Source organism: Crocodylus porosus, unplaced genomic scaffold, assembly GCF_001723895.1.
Source record: "Crocodylus porosus isolate Cpor-Errol unplaced genomic scaffold, CroPor_comp1, whole genome shotgun sequence".
NCBI classification, from domain to species: Eukaryota; Metazoa; Chordata; order Crocodylia; family Crocodylidae; genus Crocodylus; species Crocodylus porosus.
The window spans coordinates 45,827,045-45,843,273 of record NW_017728906.1 but is presented as its reverse complement, the minus strand read 5'-3'; the positions used below and the strand labels follow the sequence as shown (position 1 = coordinate 45,843,273).

General features: G+C 45.8%; 1 protein-coding gene across 4 annotated transcripts in view; it reads right to left on the bottom strand.

The window, feature by feature from the left end:
* Positions 1 to 16,229, bottom strand: part of EFHC2 (EF-hand domain containing 2) — an 89,836-nt gene that overhangs the window by 46,529 nt on the left and 27,078 nt on the right. For all 4 annotated transcript variants that reach the window (XM_019529058.1, XM_019529059.1, XM_019529061.1 and 1 more), the window contains 3 exons: positions 12,331 to 12,582; positions 6,258 to 6,368; positions 5,799 to 5,937 (listed from right to left, as the gene is read on the bottom strand). In XM_019529058.1, coding sequence (XP_019384603.1) covers positions 5,799 to 5,937; positions 6,258 to 6,368; positions 12,331 to 12,582 — 502 coding nt within the window. The remainder of the gene's footprint in view (positions 1 to 5,798; positions 5,938 to 6,257; positions 6,369 to 12,330; positions 12,583 to 16,229) is intronic.

The following is a 16,229-nucleotide window of genomic DNA, read 5'->3' as shown; positions in this document are numbered from 1 at the left end:
CCAGCTTCTTAATGGTCAAGTGATTTGTTATCACCGATCTCATATTTTCTTTCTCATAGTCCTGGAAGACTGCAGCAATACAGCTTAGCAGAAGTTTTGTCTTTGCACATTTGTAAATAGTATGTCTTCAACTGGAGCACAAGGTCATCCATACGTCATGGAATATATACAAAACATCATTTTATTATTTATACGTGCCTCACAGAGAGCATATCTGGCATCATTAGACACTGATGCAGCAGCCAGTCTCTAAGACAGAACTGTCCAACAGGCAGCCTGCAGGCCGCATTGAGCCCACAAGGGATTAATGTGAAGCCTCTGGCTCCCTCCTGGCTGCCACATGCCCCCATTGCTTGTATTCCTGTGGCAGCCAGGGTTTCTGAGGCACAGCACCATCACAGGAGAGAGCCCAGTGGCCCAGATGCTTGCGCAGCTTGTCCCAGGGCCCGCAACCAGTGCTGCTCAGAGGTTGAATGCCCTGCCCTAAGAGAGGCTGAAAGAGACATCAACTTGTGGGAGACTATAATTATTTTAGTGCACATGGACAACAATACTCCTAGAAATACAAAGAAGAACTACAAGTAAAAGTGAAAATGATATTAATCAATGGCATGCACTAAATATCCCCCAAACATCCAAAAAAGAATTTCTCAAAATTAATTTGATGACAGAGAAGGAGCATTATACTAGCAAGTGTGAGATTTCTTCTCCTGCTTCCAGTTTCACAGTGTTTTTTAAGAGCATCTTTATTCCCTTAAACTGTGGAGAATACAGCCCCAAAATAGTTTTGTCTCTTCTCCATGTGAAATTCTCTCAGTACATCCTGGCTCTCTGAGGAGAATACATAATGTGACAACACAGGTCTCACTTAAATCTACAATGTTTGTGCTTTCACCGAATGTTCAGGATTTATCCACAGAAAAATTTGAAAGAAATCTGTTAAACTTACTTCTGTGCATGCCTGAGAGCTTAGTTAATGCATTAGTCTCGTATGTGCATTTCTGAATTTAACATCCTTTTTATTTTTGCTTTTCAGTGCAACACTTGGGCAGCCAATTTGCATGTTTAAAAAGAAGTCTATTTTTCAAGGAAATTATCCACACCTGTTTTGAAAAATACAACATTTTCCCCCTCTTTTATGTCTTAATGTTTTTATTGTGAATTAAATTTTAATTTTAATTAAATTAAATATTTTTAATGTGATAAAGGCTGCTGAAAGCCTCGGACCATGAAGTTCTCTGTCTAGATAGGTCAGGAGAGGCACGGCCACTGGTCATTGCCCCCACAAGGCTGCCTCAATTGATAGAACATCTCTACTAGTGAGAGTCTCCACGGCAATTCAAGGATTCCAAACTTGGTGCCAGTTCTTGTGATCAGAACACTGATCTACTAGGAAACGAACTGACACCATCCAGTTCATTGCATATCATAAGCTGACAGTCACTCAGTATAATAGTAATAGTAAAAAATAATTCCTGTTACTCAAGAAAGCAAGACCTAGGACAAATACGAACTAGCAAAAAAAGAGCCCTCTTAGCATGGCACCCTGAACTGCTCAAGAGCAATTTGGTGGCACAGAAGGAGCATTTTTTTACCATGAGTGAGATTTCATTTCCTGCTTCCAGACTTAATGTGAGGATAAAAATCACTGCAGTTCTCTTGGACTGAAAACAAGTAACAGGTCAAGAGTAACATTTGCTGAGTTCTTCCTAAAGAGAGATCTGTCTGCCTATCCAGCCGAAGCAGAATCATACAGTAACCTTGCATGGTTCAGAGAGAGAGAGAGAGAGAGAGATGAACTTTCAATCCAAATCTTTTATTGTTTAATGTAATAACCAAAGGTTGTATCCTTGGTCACGAACAGTGTAAAACAGTGGGCACATTTACATGAAAAATTTACTGTGGAGTTGCCTAATTAGCTCCGCAGTAAAGTCTCAGCGTCTACATGTGCGACTCTATTAGGCTTCAGTAAACAAATAAATGCCACCGTAGGTTAGTACTTGAACACAAGTAATATCCTACAGCAGAGTTATTTAGCACACTGCAATACACATGTAGACACTGACAGGACTGGATGAGGAATGAGGGTGCTTCAGTGTGGGGGTTGCCTGCCACTGGCCCCACACTGGAGCACCTTTGTGCTCAGCCAGCCCCTCTGCAGCACATTGAGCCAGATCAAGGCAGCCCCAGGTGCACAGGCTGGCCCCCCGGGACTCCTGCCAATGAGGGCTACTCTGACCTGGCTCAACATGCTTCATCCTGGGTGCATGCGTAAACATGGTGCCCAGGAATAATAAACACCAGTGCAAACTGTGCCAGTTTATTGCTTTTGTATTGCTTCACATTAACAACACGTGTAGATGTGCCCAATATGTTGCATATTAAATGCATAGTGATTACCAAAGAGTGTTGATTATTAAATGCATAAGGAGACACTTCTTAGCATTAAAGTCACAAACAGTAAGGAAATATTTTTGTGTTGTGACAACATTCTGTGAAAAGGATAAATATAGCCCTTCTCAGGCACAAATTCATGAGTACTTTTCAAATCTCCTCTGAGTATGTATTGTTTGCAATACATGTATGACCATAGCAGAGTTCAGTTATTTTTCTCCTTTTCTGCAGATGCATTAGCAAACTATAAGCAGGTCATGCTCCATACTGAGGTGATTTCCATTGCTTTCATAGCAATGGTGCATTTATCCATGATCGTAATACTAAGCTTCCTGCTAAAGGGAAGCACAATGTTAACTGTTGTTTACCCTCTAAACATTTCCTTTTGCTTCTCAAAAATCTTACGAAGAACAAAACAGGCAGAAATACTGGAAATACTCTGAATATCATAATTACACTTCAAAAGAAGCCTATACCACACTTCATCCTCTTAAAGGGCTACTTCTAGCAGTATTTAACACCTGATGAAGTAAGAGATTCAAAGAAATGCTGGTCCTTCCCAAAACTTCAACAAAAAAGAGTAAAGGTAAGACAGCAACTTACAATCACAATGATGATGGAGGTATCAAATTTATGCCCAATTAGTTACTGTCCAGTAACACACATGTAGACGTATTACTGGGCAGTTAGCCAGAGGGCCTCCCTGCTGGGTCTGCCCAGTCACTGGGGGACTGGCCTAAGCCCAACCCCAGAGCTCCTGGCTGGCTGCCTCTCCTGGCTTCAACTTGGTTACACGTCACCTGTACACGTAGACACCACCCTATTCGTGCTTACTGAGCAGTAACTTACTGCACCGTCATAGGCAGCAGAAGCAGGGGGCAACCAGACTCAGCCCCCCGGAGCACAGGGGCCAGCAGATCTGGCCAGAAGGCAGCCCAGCCACCGGCTGCTGCAGTAGGGGGAGAGGGATGCACACACTCAGGTACCCTGCGGCACACAGCCAGGATCCCAGCTGGCCCAGCAGGCAGGTAAGTTTCTTTACCTGGGCTTGGGGGTGAAGATCAAGACCCCCACAGTGCAGGAGGCAGTGGGGTAGGGGCAGAAGCAAATCATTCACCCCTGCCCCTGCCCCTCTCCCTGTTGCACTGTGGGGACTGTCCCACAACCCAACCTGGCTCAACCAAGGGCCCATTCATGGTGAATGGGACCCTGACCGGGGTGCTTCTAGGACAATCCAAGCCTAGCAGCTCCTCCAGAGGCATGGCGTGGCACCAGGGAGCCTGGGGGGTGCCCCCCTGATCTTTGCGTGGGGCAAGGGCAGGCTGCAGCTGTGAGCTGGGCTCTGCCTGCTCCCTGCCTCCACACCTCGCTGCCACCTTCAAAAGCAGCACAGCGCAGTGCCACACGAGTCCCGCCACTGCAGCGAGGCACATGGCGCTGCGCCACACTGCTGTCAAAACTGGGCTGGGTCATGGGGCAATCAGAGCCCAGCAGCTCATCCAGCAGGTGCAGCCTGGTACAGCCCCAGTTCCACTCTGCCCCCAAAGCCCTTCCCCCTGCCCTCACCCCCTTCCCCTGCAGGCTTTCTGCGGGGGGGGGCACATGCAGACAGGCACTCAGCCCCCTCCCCCCAAAAAATTTTTCCCTCTACCTATATGCACAGTAAATTTAAGCCAGAGTAAATACATAGGTAGACATGCTCACTGAGAGCATGTGGTATTTCCACTCTGTTTCAAATAAAATATACACAAATTACATGCCATCAAACTTCCTAGCATTTGAATTTGTTGGTAATTCACAAACAACAAAAATGCAACCCCAGACTGAGCTTTCTTTTGGTAGCCTACCAGTTTTTAGCATTACCCACAGAGTGCAACACTACTGCATTGTAACCACCTCTTGTCTCTTCTGTCTAGAAGGTCAGATCGTTATGAGGCCTGTTGAGCTTACAATGGGACAGCAGGATTTAGCATCTTTGTGCAAGGCTCTACCCTCTGTTGACAAGATTGGTAGCAGCAAGATGCCTGGAATATGACAATATAGAATTATAGCTCTGCCCACCTTTGCACATGCCACTGATTTTTCTGGTATATGTGTGGGAAACTATCTGGCACTGATGGGAGACTTGGAGTACATTGTCCAGTTTTCAGCCTCACGCTTTAAAATTATATGATAAATGGAGAGAGTCCAGAAATGAACAAGAGATAAGAGAGTTGGAAAGCAATCTACAAGCAAACACTGAAAGATTTGGGCTCATTTGGAGTAGAAAAGAGAACAATTTGGAGGAGAGGGCATGATAACAGTGTGTAATCTGTAAAATCAGGCAGTGATTGCTTTGTCTCCGTGTCCACCAAAAACAGTGTCAGAAGTAATTGACTACTAGGACAAACTTTCTAACTCTAAGAACATCTCATCATTTGAGGTTTTCATTAGCAAGCTCGGCAAATACCTATGAGAGCTGGCCTAACCTTAATTGATCTTGGGGGATGGATTACATCAGGGGTGTCAAACTGGTTTGGCCTCTCAGGCTGGATCCCGATTCTAGGACTCCTCAGCCTTTCTAGGAGTCCCTTGGGCTAATGACAACTCTGTGAACTGAATCTGGCCTGTGGGTTATATGCTTCACACTCCTGGACTAGGTGATCCTTTGACACCTTTTCCAGCTGCATGATCCTATGAAACAACATGTCATTCTGCCTTCTTACAAGACTTGCCTACCAGCTCAAGAATTCCAGTAGAGAAATAGCCTTTACAGTTATATAATATTTGGCCTCATTGTTTTGTAAAGACATAATGATCAACTGTGTCCCTTTATCACTCTACTGCAATTGGAGAAGCCATCCCAGTATGTCTTACTCAATGATGCCATGATCTCATGAACAGTCTTAACTGCAGCAACACGTTCCAGCAGGATCTTGTTTATAGCCTGGTGTGTTTGCTTCAATGTAGCTGTGTCCGCATGCCAATGAGCATGTGGAAAGCAGCATTCAGTGCTTGTAGTCAACATCCAGAGAGCTATGTGCCAAGAGTAGGCCTGGCTCCAGAGAAATATAAAGGTGGCCTCTTCTTCCGAAATTCTTTAGCCATTCATTGTTGTCTTAGTTCTACAGCGCTACCTCTTTCCACCAGTACACTGAGTGCACTTTGATCCAAATATGGTATTCCATCAAGGGGACTGGAGGGGATACTGGCATCTATGTGCAACAGTTGCACATAAACAGAGGTCACTGCCAGTGAGCAAATCTGGGTTGGTAACTAAGATGAAAGACATCTCTCCTGGGCCCTGACAAAAATACTGTTTTGTTGTTCACTACCTATAAGAGATTATATCGCTTAAAGTATGTATTCTAAAAAGACATCTCTTTTAAAATAGGTACAAAAGAATAAAAAATATCACTACTCACTGATGCCATACTTTTTCCGATAATATTCTTTGGTAAATTCATCACAGTCACAGAGTATGATCTTCCTTCCCCAAACATTGATCACTGACCCAATGGTTAGGTCAGAGTCTTTGTAAAACTCTTGATGCACTGCCCCTGTCTGATGAAAAAAGCATTTATAAAGCAGATGTGTGAGTCTCAGAACAACATAGAACTGTAAAAAAGTCAATTTTTAAATGTTTGATAAAAAGAACTTTTCATATTTCGTCTGCCAGGTTTCTTTTACCCCATTCTAAGCTTAAAAAAAAAAAAAAAAATCACAAACACTGCCTACTAAATTTCAACATTGCTAACTTAAGCCATTTTACAACGGTGGCACCCTCATACAAATAACCATTTTTGTTTCAGACAACAGTTTTAGAATTCATAAAAAGCAACCATAATTACATTCAACAGCCTGCAGCAGTAATAGTAGCTGACCTTACGATTGTCCAGAATGTAACGTCCTTTGTTTCCTACTAAACCTCCAAGTACATTGAGAACAGTGCGATCTGTGATTGCACCAGGTGGATACAGCCCAGTTGGAGCATACTGCAAAGAAAAATACTAGATAAAAACTGCAACCAAGAACAAATCAAGAGCTCAGTAATCTCAGAACCTGTAGGTTTACAGTTGATACCAGACTGTTTTCATAATATTTTTAATGAACATAAGACATGTTTATCCTACTAAATTTCCAGTATACATTTCCAAAGATACTTTTAATCTTGTTGGGTATATCAAATAGCATAAGACAGCACTATGTAGAAAGACTCAAGACAGCTCTGAGTGAACTAGTTTGTGTACCAGAAGCAGTACAGCTTGAGTTATTATTATTATTATTCAGATTTATTGTTAGGGACCTACCAAATTCATGGCAGGAGTGGGGTATGCGGCAGCTCCTTTTATTTTGCAGGTTCCCCCTCATGCCTGCCCTCCTCCCTCCACCCCGCACTGCTCACTGCTTATTCCTGATTCATGGGAAAGTGAAAACCACAGCTTATATATGTTGCTGTTTTTGCCTCCTGGCTAGTCAGCAACAAACAATATGGCTGCCAAGGCCCCTCAGCCAATCAGCGGCAAGCAGCAAAAATGGCACCATATTTAAAACTGTGGGTTTTGCCTCCCTGCCAATCAGGAGTGAGCTGCGAGCAGCGGGCCCCTCCACCAATCAATGATGTGGGGGGCACAGAGGGGAAACTTCAAGATTAAAGGAGCTGCTACACAGCCCACTTCACCGTGAATTCAGTAGGTCCCCATTTAGTGGATAGATGAATGGAACCCGTCATTTTTTTAAAGAACTGGATATGGTACTCCTCCTGGGCTAATAAACTCAGCCAAACAGCAGAGCTAATTAGCCCAGACAGAATATTGTGCTAAGGTAACTAACCAGCTGCCGGTACACATTAGTTCATTTGTTGCTTCCTGAACACTGTAACGTACCATGTGGCTATACCCTTTGGGTACCCAAAGACAAAATCTTCTTTTATAAAGCAATTGGAAAGCAATATTAGCATCAATAAAGTACAGCGTGCCTATAAAAATTCTGTCCTAAAAACTATTATTGTTGTTGGTAGGATGTAAAAGCTAGGATTGTGGCTCAACTGTACTGGGCAATGGGCAAATACAATAAAGTTACTCGGCCTTGTTCTCTTGTAAGGAATATCAGTTCCTACAGTAGATATTATGTTTATACTAGTAATTCCTTCTAAAATTACCCCCAAATTACATGTAAAATATAGTTTCTTTTTTAAAAGATGAAGAATTAACAATATATGCAGATGACCAAATCAGATTTCACAATCATTGAATGTAAACTCAGCCACTCCTACAGACCACTCCATAGTTTGCCACCTATTGCTGGCCTTCCTCTAAATATATGCAGCATAAGATTTCATCAGCTCAAGCTCACTTTATCAGATGCTGTGAAAGGACCAGCCCAGCACAGAGCAGTGAATAAAATGAAGAGAGTGATTTAGATACAAAAGGCAGGAGAGAGGAAGAAAAGAATGGGGAGGGAGGCAGTGTTGGAAGAGGCAAAAAACAAAGCAGTAAATCTATAGGAACAAAGGGGTCATAAAAGCTGTCACAGGGTGGGGACCCAGAAGCAGCCGTGATCTCTCCTGGCGCCCCCTACTGTGCCAAGTGGGTGTCCATGCACCCTCATTATCTCACCCACCATGACTTTAACAGTGAAAGTATTGTAAGGGAGGCTGCCTTTTACCCCCTTGAGCACAGTATCCCTTGGCATACTCCCGCTGGTACCCTGTCTACTGCTGATTCTGTGTACTCCCGTCGCAGGGCTACGCGTGGCTCCTACCACCCCTTATACCACACCCCAAGCCTCTCAGATGTCCCAGACATTGTTAGGTCTAACTATCCTTATTACGCTCACCCTTCCAAGCCCTCACCCCCTCCTGGGGCCTCTCAATGTGCTCGCCCCCTCCTGGGGCCTCTCAATGTGCGCTCGCCCTCTCCGGGGCTTCTCAGTGTGCGCTCGCCCCCTTCTGGGGCTTCTCAGTGCACTCGCCCTCTCCCGGGGCTTCTCAGTGTGTGCTCGCCCTCTCTGGGCTTTTCCCGCACAGACACTGCCCCACTGGGGTCTTGCTCGCGCTCCCTGAAAATCAGGGCTCAGGCGGCCTTGGCCTTACCTGGCCCCCCAGACCCCCCCTTCTTCGGTCTTATGCCCACTGGGCTCCTCACAATGGGGCTCAGGAAGCCTCAGCCTTACCTGGCCCTTGGACCCTCTTTCTAGGTCCTATGCCCCACTGGGGCTTCTTGCCTACGCCCACACTGGGCTTCTCCCGATACTGCCCCACTGGGGCCAGGGTTGGGACACCCCAAAACGCAGCACCACTCTCCGGCGCCAAACTGCTGTGCCTTCCCTGGCACCAGGGGCCCCCCACGCTACTGGGGAGTTCCTATGAGGCCTCCTCCAACCCCTACAGTCTCACCCAGTCCTCCGGTGTAACAACAAACAAAAACCATCAGCCAACTGGCCCCTACTCAAACTCTAGCCTCGTGGCTTAAAATGTAAACCCAAAGCCCTCTGGCTCATTGTTATTTCCATCCCTGCAGGGCTCCTCTGCTGGGTATTCTCACCCATGAACTGCTCAGGTCATCAGGCTTTCCACCTCTGCCTACTCCCGGCAGAGCTCTCTCCTTCACAGCCGCCAGAAGGGAACTGCCCCTTGGCCTCAGCCTAGGCTGTTTATAAAGGCCAGGCCCTGCCCCCTTCCGGTCAGCTGACCTCTGATGTTGCCCCGGCAACCCACACCTGTCCTTCTTTAGGAGCAGGGCACTTCACTGCCCTGTGACAAAAGCTAATGGGATGAAAAATCCATAATCTCTGTTTAAACCATACTTAACACAATCCAGTCTATGGATGATTTCTTGTTCCACAAGTTCCCATTCAAATTGGTTTTTTAACAGTTTGCTGCCTAAGAACAGCCACTCTCAGGTCAGTGATGGAATATCCAGGAAGGTCAAAGCGTTCTGCCACAGGCCTTGTGTCTTTCTGGTACTAATATCACATTGGCTTTCATTCATTTTCACACATAGGGATCACCCTGTCTGTCCAATGTAAACAGCAGAGGGGTGCCAGTGAATGAACCTCGGATGTTATAATCCATGCTATTCAGTCCAGTGGTGATGTAGTCTGTGGGCTTGGGCTGGGACCCGCCCCTCCCCTACAGCTCTTTCCAAGTCCCCTGCCCTATATCAGGGAGCTGGGGCCCGGAGCTGCCTGCTGCAGGCAGTCCCCCTGGGAGCAGGGTGCAATGTCCCAGCCCCACCAAGAGACAGCTGTCTCCTGGCCCAGTGCTCCCTGCCATCCCCTGGACTAGCACCCAGGGGAGCTTAGACCTCCCCCTGGTGGTGACAGGGGCCCACTGCAGGACCCCTGGAAGTGGAAGCAGTTTGTTGCCATTAGCAGAAAATCTGCTCCCACTTCCCTATACATGCAGACACCTACCTGGGAACGTTTACTCACAAGTAATTTACTTTTGAGTAAATTACTTGCACATCAGTTGCACATGTAGACACATCCAGGATCTGATTAAGTGAGTTTGAGCTGATAAAATCTTATGCTATATATATCTCTGATTTAGTTAATCGATATGATACAAATTTTCTGCCTCACTTCAGACTTTGCCCATCTGGTCTCAAACATCCGGTCACGTGCCGCGCAGCCCCGGATGCTCAGGAGCGTTCGCCTGTCCATCCCTGCCGTCCCGAATGGATGTCTGTCTCCCGAATAGTCTCTCCCCAATCTTGTCTGCCACGACTTTGTATCTTATTCCAGTGGTGGGGTGTCTGACTGCAGGGTTTCTTTCTAGTATGGGACTGCTAGACGATGATCTTCAGCGAGGCTCCACCTTCCCTCTACCTCGCCCTTACACCCTGCCTTGATGGGTTCACGATGTCCTTCGGCCAGCTTCTCCAACTGTTGGGGCTCTGCAGATGCTTGCTGGGGATGGTTGTATCAGCCTGTGGGGCCTAACCCTACCTCCACCCACAGTGCCTTACTATTGGCTGGCCTCCCAGGGGATAGTTACCCTCCTGGTCTTAAGCAGCACCTGGTCCCTAGATACCTTGCACCACAACCCCTCCAAAGGTGGGAAGCAAAAGAAACGTTATCTACAACAAAGAAAATAGGAAGAGGTGCACAAAAAAGGGGAAGGTCTCTGCCCTCTTGCCCTCTCAACTCATGGCTAGCTCAATACTGCCAGGCCTCAGATGCCCGAGCTCCCTAGGCCCATAAACTGGGACCTGGCTAGACTGCCAGCTTCAACACTCTCCTCCTCACTCTTCGACCTGCCTGTGGGCTCACTGGACCTGTGGTGGCCCTTCTCTGCACACCTCCCACACGTCCCTCATCGGGGGTGCTCTACGCCACTGGAGCCCATCTTCTGCAGCCCCTCGCACTGCTTATACCCCTCATCCCCCACCTGGGGCGTCTCCTTAAGCCCACCAGAGCCTGCAATGATCCCACCTGGTCTGGTGTCCTGGTGGCCGCTGCTCCCTCCGGCTCCCTGGTAGTAGCCCCTGGTGTCACCCTCCTTCCATTCTTTCCGGTCTACAGGGTCCCTGGTCTGAGCGAAGGATGACAGCTTCCTCGCTCCCTGTGCTACCACTGGCAGCATTGTTCCTGAGGCAGGCTTTGCTGCATTCCCCCATGTTGGGAGAAGCAGCTTCCCACCCCCTTTCCCCTCGTAGGGTCTCTGGGAGGAACCTCCCTGTTAAGGTCCTGCAGGTCTCTCCCCCGCTTCCTTGCCAGAGACTTTTTTTATATCCACCAGCAGGGCTCCTGCTGCCGGCGTCATCCGCTGGCTGCAGCTGTATAAAGGCACGGCTAATGAGCCACTCAGGTCCTGCCTCCATTTTCGGCTTCACTGCGGATCCTGCTACAGGCAAGCAGTTTTTTGTTTCTTTCCTTTTACTTTTGCCTTCCACGGTGGGTTCCTGACCCCAGGGTTCCCCCCTGGCTCCTCAGGGTCCACCCCTCTGTTTCTTCCTGTGACACAGACTAACATAGCTAACTACCTCTCTCTCACTAACTTCCATTGACTAAGATGATAACATAGCATCTACCCACACAAGACTTGTTGGAATATCAGGCTCTTGGACTGTCAGCTCCCCCAGCCTGAGTTTTGATTTTTTTTGGTTTTGTTTTTAACTGGTCTACAAAGCAACATGCACATATGTGGCCTCAAAGGATTAAGGAAAATTGTTAGCATCACATGCAAAAAAAGAGGAAAAAATTATTCACCTGTGTGTTATTACAGCCTTAGGCTGATATAATCCTAGCCATCAGTAAAACTGGAGTATTCACAGTGGTGAATCAGGCTGAGTGGTTTCCAACTTGCATTGTTATGTAAATTACGTCAGCCCAAAGGTAATTAGTACAGCCTCTCTAAAAGCATGATCTAATGTCCACTGACATCAGTGAAATTACTCCCTTTGACTTCAAGTTGTTTTGAATCACTTAATCTAAGAATTCAGTTTTAAACAATCATATTATAATTGTTAGAAACAATTCATATTTCTGACCCATGCAACTGGACTTCTCCAAAAGAGCTGGGAGAAAATCATATGATCAACTTCTAGATCCACAGCAATTTTATATTTGTTTAACAACACTGGTTTCTATGAGTTTACACTAATTTATGTAGGACTGTAGGGCCATATTCAGACTTTTCCAGTTTTTGCTGTACTGATATAAGGAAAAGAAAATTGATGGAAAAAAGCTTTTAGCTCCCTCTTATCTGAATCCTTTTTTTCTGGATTTTGAGTACAACATTCCCAGACTTCACTATTTATATAATTTCACCAGTTGTTACATCAATCAATGTGTATGTAAAAACAAAGCACAAAACTATGGTTATTCTTGGTACTTTTGACAGAGCACTGTAAGGGATCATTATATTCCTAAAGCATCACCTTCCACAGACAGCATTTAAGCTTTCTTAGTAAACAAAAGATCTCAAACTAAGTTGCATTTTTCATTCTTCACCTTCGGTAGCTTATTTCTTTTGAGAAAAAGTGGAACAGCATCTTGGCCCGAGTTCGCTGATAGCACTTCTTTTATTTCAATAGTATCGTCAGCCAAAAAATAGTGTAGAATAAGTTCTCGTGGCACCCCAAACATGGACTCAGTGTCATCCCACGTACAGTAAAAGCGTAAGACATGCCCATCATGCTCTAGAAATTGTCTCAGAGTGTCAAAGCACTCGTAAGGGCGTAAGGGCGTCATACTATCTGCAATCTGCAGGAGAAATAAAAGGAGGGTTGGATTTTTTTAATTACTTGTTCTTAACTCCAAAAAAAAATCACTATAGTATATATATAAACATGTTCTCAGATTAGAGGATTTCCAATGATATCACATAGCTATGACAAATCAACCACAATATGGACACCATTGCCAAAAAACATTTTTAAAAGAAGTTATATTCTCAGAATATTTCTGAAAACAGAAATTACTTTTAAACTGAATCCTTGTTTCTCCTGCTGGAACATGTCTTTCAGATCAGAAAATTGTCATATTCTTATTAATAACATACGGCTAAAGCTTCATTAAATTGCCTCTGGTACTCACTTGGCTGCCTCATAATAATTTCACCTTCCCCAATTTCCTTCAAGATACTTCATATTAGTAATTGATGGTGAAGAAAGGCTGACTGCTTCATACTTACTGTATTTTCTTGCATACACATGCCCCCAAATAAGACATATACCATGTTTTTGGAAGGCAGAACATATTAGCATATTAACATAAAAAGAAGCAAGGGGTTTTGGTAATATGTTATTGCCACAGCACAGTTTCATCATGGCAGAATATTCCCAGGCACATGCAAGGGGGTTGAACTCCTGTTCTCAGTGGCCATGTGTACACAATCTACAGACTGCACAGTTGTTACTGTGCATTAATTTAGTACTTCCATAAACAAATACTAAATGACTGCACTGTAGCCAGCATTACTGAGCAGTACTGTCCCCATATTTTTTTCCAACGCTGCTGCACAGTAGCAATGAGTTGTATTAAGTGATTCATTGCTACTCGCAGTAGTGTCTCGTGTAGACACACCCAATGTCACTCACCTTCTACCTCAAGCTTCATAGCTCAAGATTTAACCCTGTCACAGCTGCAGATGAACTTGTGTCCCTGTTGCAGAGCTCTCAGGTGCCCTGCGACTGAGAGCAGAAACAGCTCGGGAGAGACCCCTCATGATGGGAAGGGGGAAGCGCAGCTGCCAGTCACCAGGACTGTGCAGGTGCTGATTGCCCTTGCAACCAGGGAAGCCTAGAGCCAGGAAGGGGCTGAGCTTAGCCCTTCTTAAGCCCAGGCAGAAGGCCAGGAGGGCAGGGAGGAGGAACTCAGCCAGAACAAAGGAGAGAACTCTAACGGTCAGAACATCCCCTAGTCCCTGCTGGGGGTTGATGCACTCTCTCTCTCTCTCTCTTTCTCTCTCTGGTAGGGAGACATTCGTATTTTGACCAGAATGGTCTAGCTTTTATGTTGTAGCCCGGGGGCTTTGCGTTTTCTGTTTTCTGTTTCACTGGAGGACCGGGTGAGGCTATAAGGGGTTGGAGGAGGTCTCATAGGAGCTCCATGATAGCGTGGGGTCTCCTGGTGCCGGAGAGGGTGCAGCTTTGTTTAGGGGTGCATTGGCCCAGCCCTGGAGCCAGGGGGCAGTGAGAAGCCCCGGAGCTAGGGGGGCAGCGAAGAGCCCAACTAAAGGGGCCAGCGAGAAGCCCCAGAGCTAGAGGGGCAGCAAGAAGCCCCAGAGCTAGAGGGGCAGCGAGAAGCCTGACTAAAGGGGGCGACGAGGAGCCCCGAGAGTGAGGAGGGGCGGCAAGGAGCCCCAAGAGCAAACGAAGGGCCAAGACATAACAACAAGGCCAAGTCAGATCACACCAGCACCATCTGCGAGGCTTGGGCTGCGGTGTAGCGGAGGAAAACAAGCCACAGACAGTGCCCCCTGTCATCAGGGCGCATAAAAATGGGCAGCCTCCCGCTGATTCCAATCATCTATTAATCAAAAGTAAGATCAAGGCATGGCAGGAAAGTAAGCAGGTGGTTGACCCATTGCAGGAGGGCGGAGCCACACATCCAGAGGGGCTCTGAGAGTAGGACTCCTGCCACAGTCCCCATGCCTCCAATCCAACATAGAAATCAGATTCCTTCCTTAAATCATGCACCTCAGTTTTGGATGGCTAATTTTTTGAGAAGGAACATAATGCAACTAACTATGGTAATATTTTTATCTTAACAACATTATTTAAAATGAGGTATATAGTCCTTTTAGCTTCTAGCAATTGCTATAAGTAATATCAAAGGAAAAATATATCTCAGTTGACATCAGATCTGACAGGTGATAGTTTGCAGTCATGGGAGAACACTCCAGAATGAGAAGCGTTCTGTTAAATTCAATCCCAGACTAAAGTTTTAGACCATATTCAAGATTATATTTATGTCCTCATTTAATTTTAGGCATGTTCCAAAATGTCCTGAAAGGGGATACTTACCTAAATCAAGAAAGTCAATTATTCAAAGCTGGATTAAAAGGTGGTAAAATGATCTTTTTACTTTGCAAAAATTAAACAGTTGCTTAAAAAATCCAGAACTTATTCAAAAGAGGTGATACAAACCAAGTTGTCTGAACTGAACGAAATATTGAGAGGGGACTTGGGTGTGTTGGCTTCCTTTTGTGTTTCAGTGGGCATGTCTACATGAGACACTAACTGCACCGTAGCTTAATAACACTGCACAGCAGCATGCTGGGCAAAAACCATGCTAATACACTACTGCACAGTAAGCATCACTAAGAACTCGTGTACCAGTGCTACTGTGCAGTAGCGCAAATTAGTTGATTTAGTACTTAGTTATCCAAATACTAAATTTAATGTGCAGTAACTACAACGCATTAATGAACATGCAGACATGCCCAGTGAGCCTATCAGGTTTATTCCATTTCTAAAACAATTGTGTAAATCAAGATACATAGCCACTGGGTCAGATGTGGACATGTTCTCTCACCTTACAAATATAACGGACTAACAGGCCGTTCTTTCTTAAGAATTTTTTTCTAGAGACAACTTGAAAATTTAAACCAAATTCTGCTGATCAGTGGTGATACTGATAATTGTCTACATTTTAATTCTAGCCACTGGAGTCCCCTGTGGTTCAGAGGTTGAATCCAGGTCTGCCACACAGGAGACTCAGGTTTGATTTCCGTACACTTATACAACTACAACCATAGAGGCATCAAACGTGTGGACTCAGTCTGACTTCTGCATTCTGTCTCAAATGGCCTAAAGGGGGGACATAAGGTCTGAGCACCCTCCGCTCCTCCATACTCCTGCATATGCATATGTGTTGAAGGCCTGGATGACCTGTCACACATACACCATGATCTGGAAGGACTGATGGTTGCCATAACCAAAACCTTCAAATTCTAGCCAATCCCACTACATGTCGATATTTACCATGGCACTACTGGGCCTTCTTTTCCAAATCCTGAAAGATTTTGTGACTAAATGAAACAAAGAAAGAGGACCATCTACATGGCTGTGTCCTGGGCAACTGCAGAGATGTATCTAAGATTCTTACTACACAAATGCTATACACATTTTTCATCACTAAGCCAGGCACAGCTTGTTGAACTCAGACTGGTGGGGTAGGTGGAGCATCCCATGGGAGCAAGGGTGGGGGAGGGTTGCAGCCAGCCGGGAGCGGAAGGTATTTGTTGTGGGAGACTCCATCCTGCGGGGCACTGAGGGGGCAATCTGCTGCCCCGACCCCTTAGCCCGGGAAGTCTGCTGCTTCCCAGGGGCCCGCATCTGAGACATTGCGGAGAGGATCCCGCAGCTCCTCCGGCCCACAGACCACTACCCCATGCTCCTTATTCA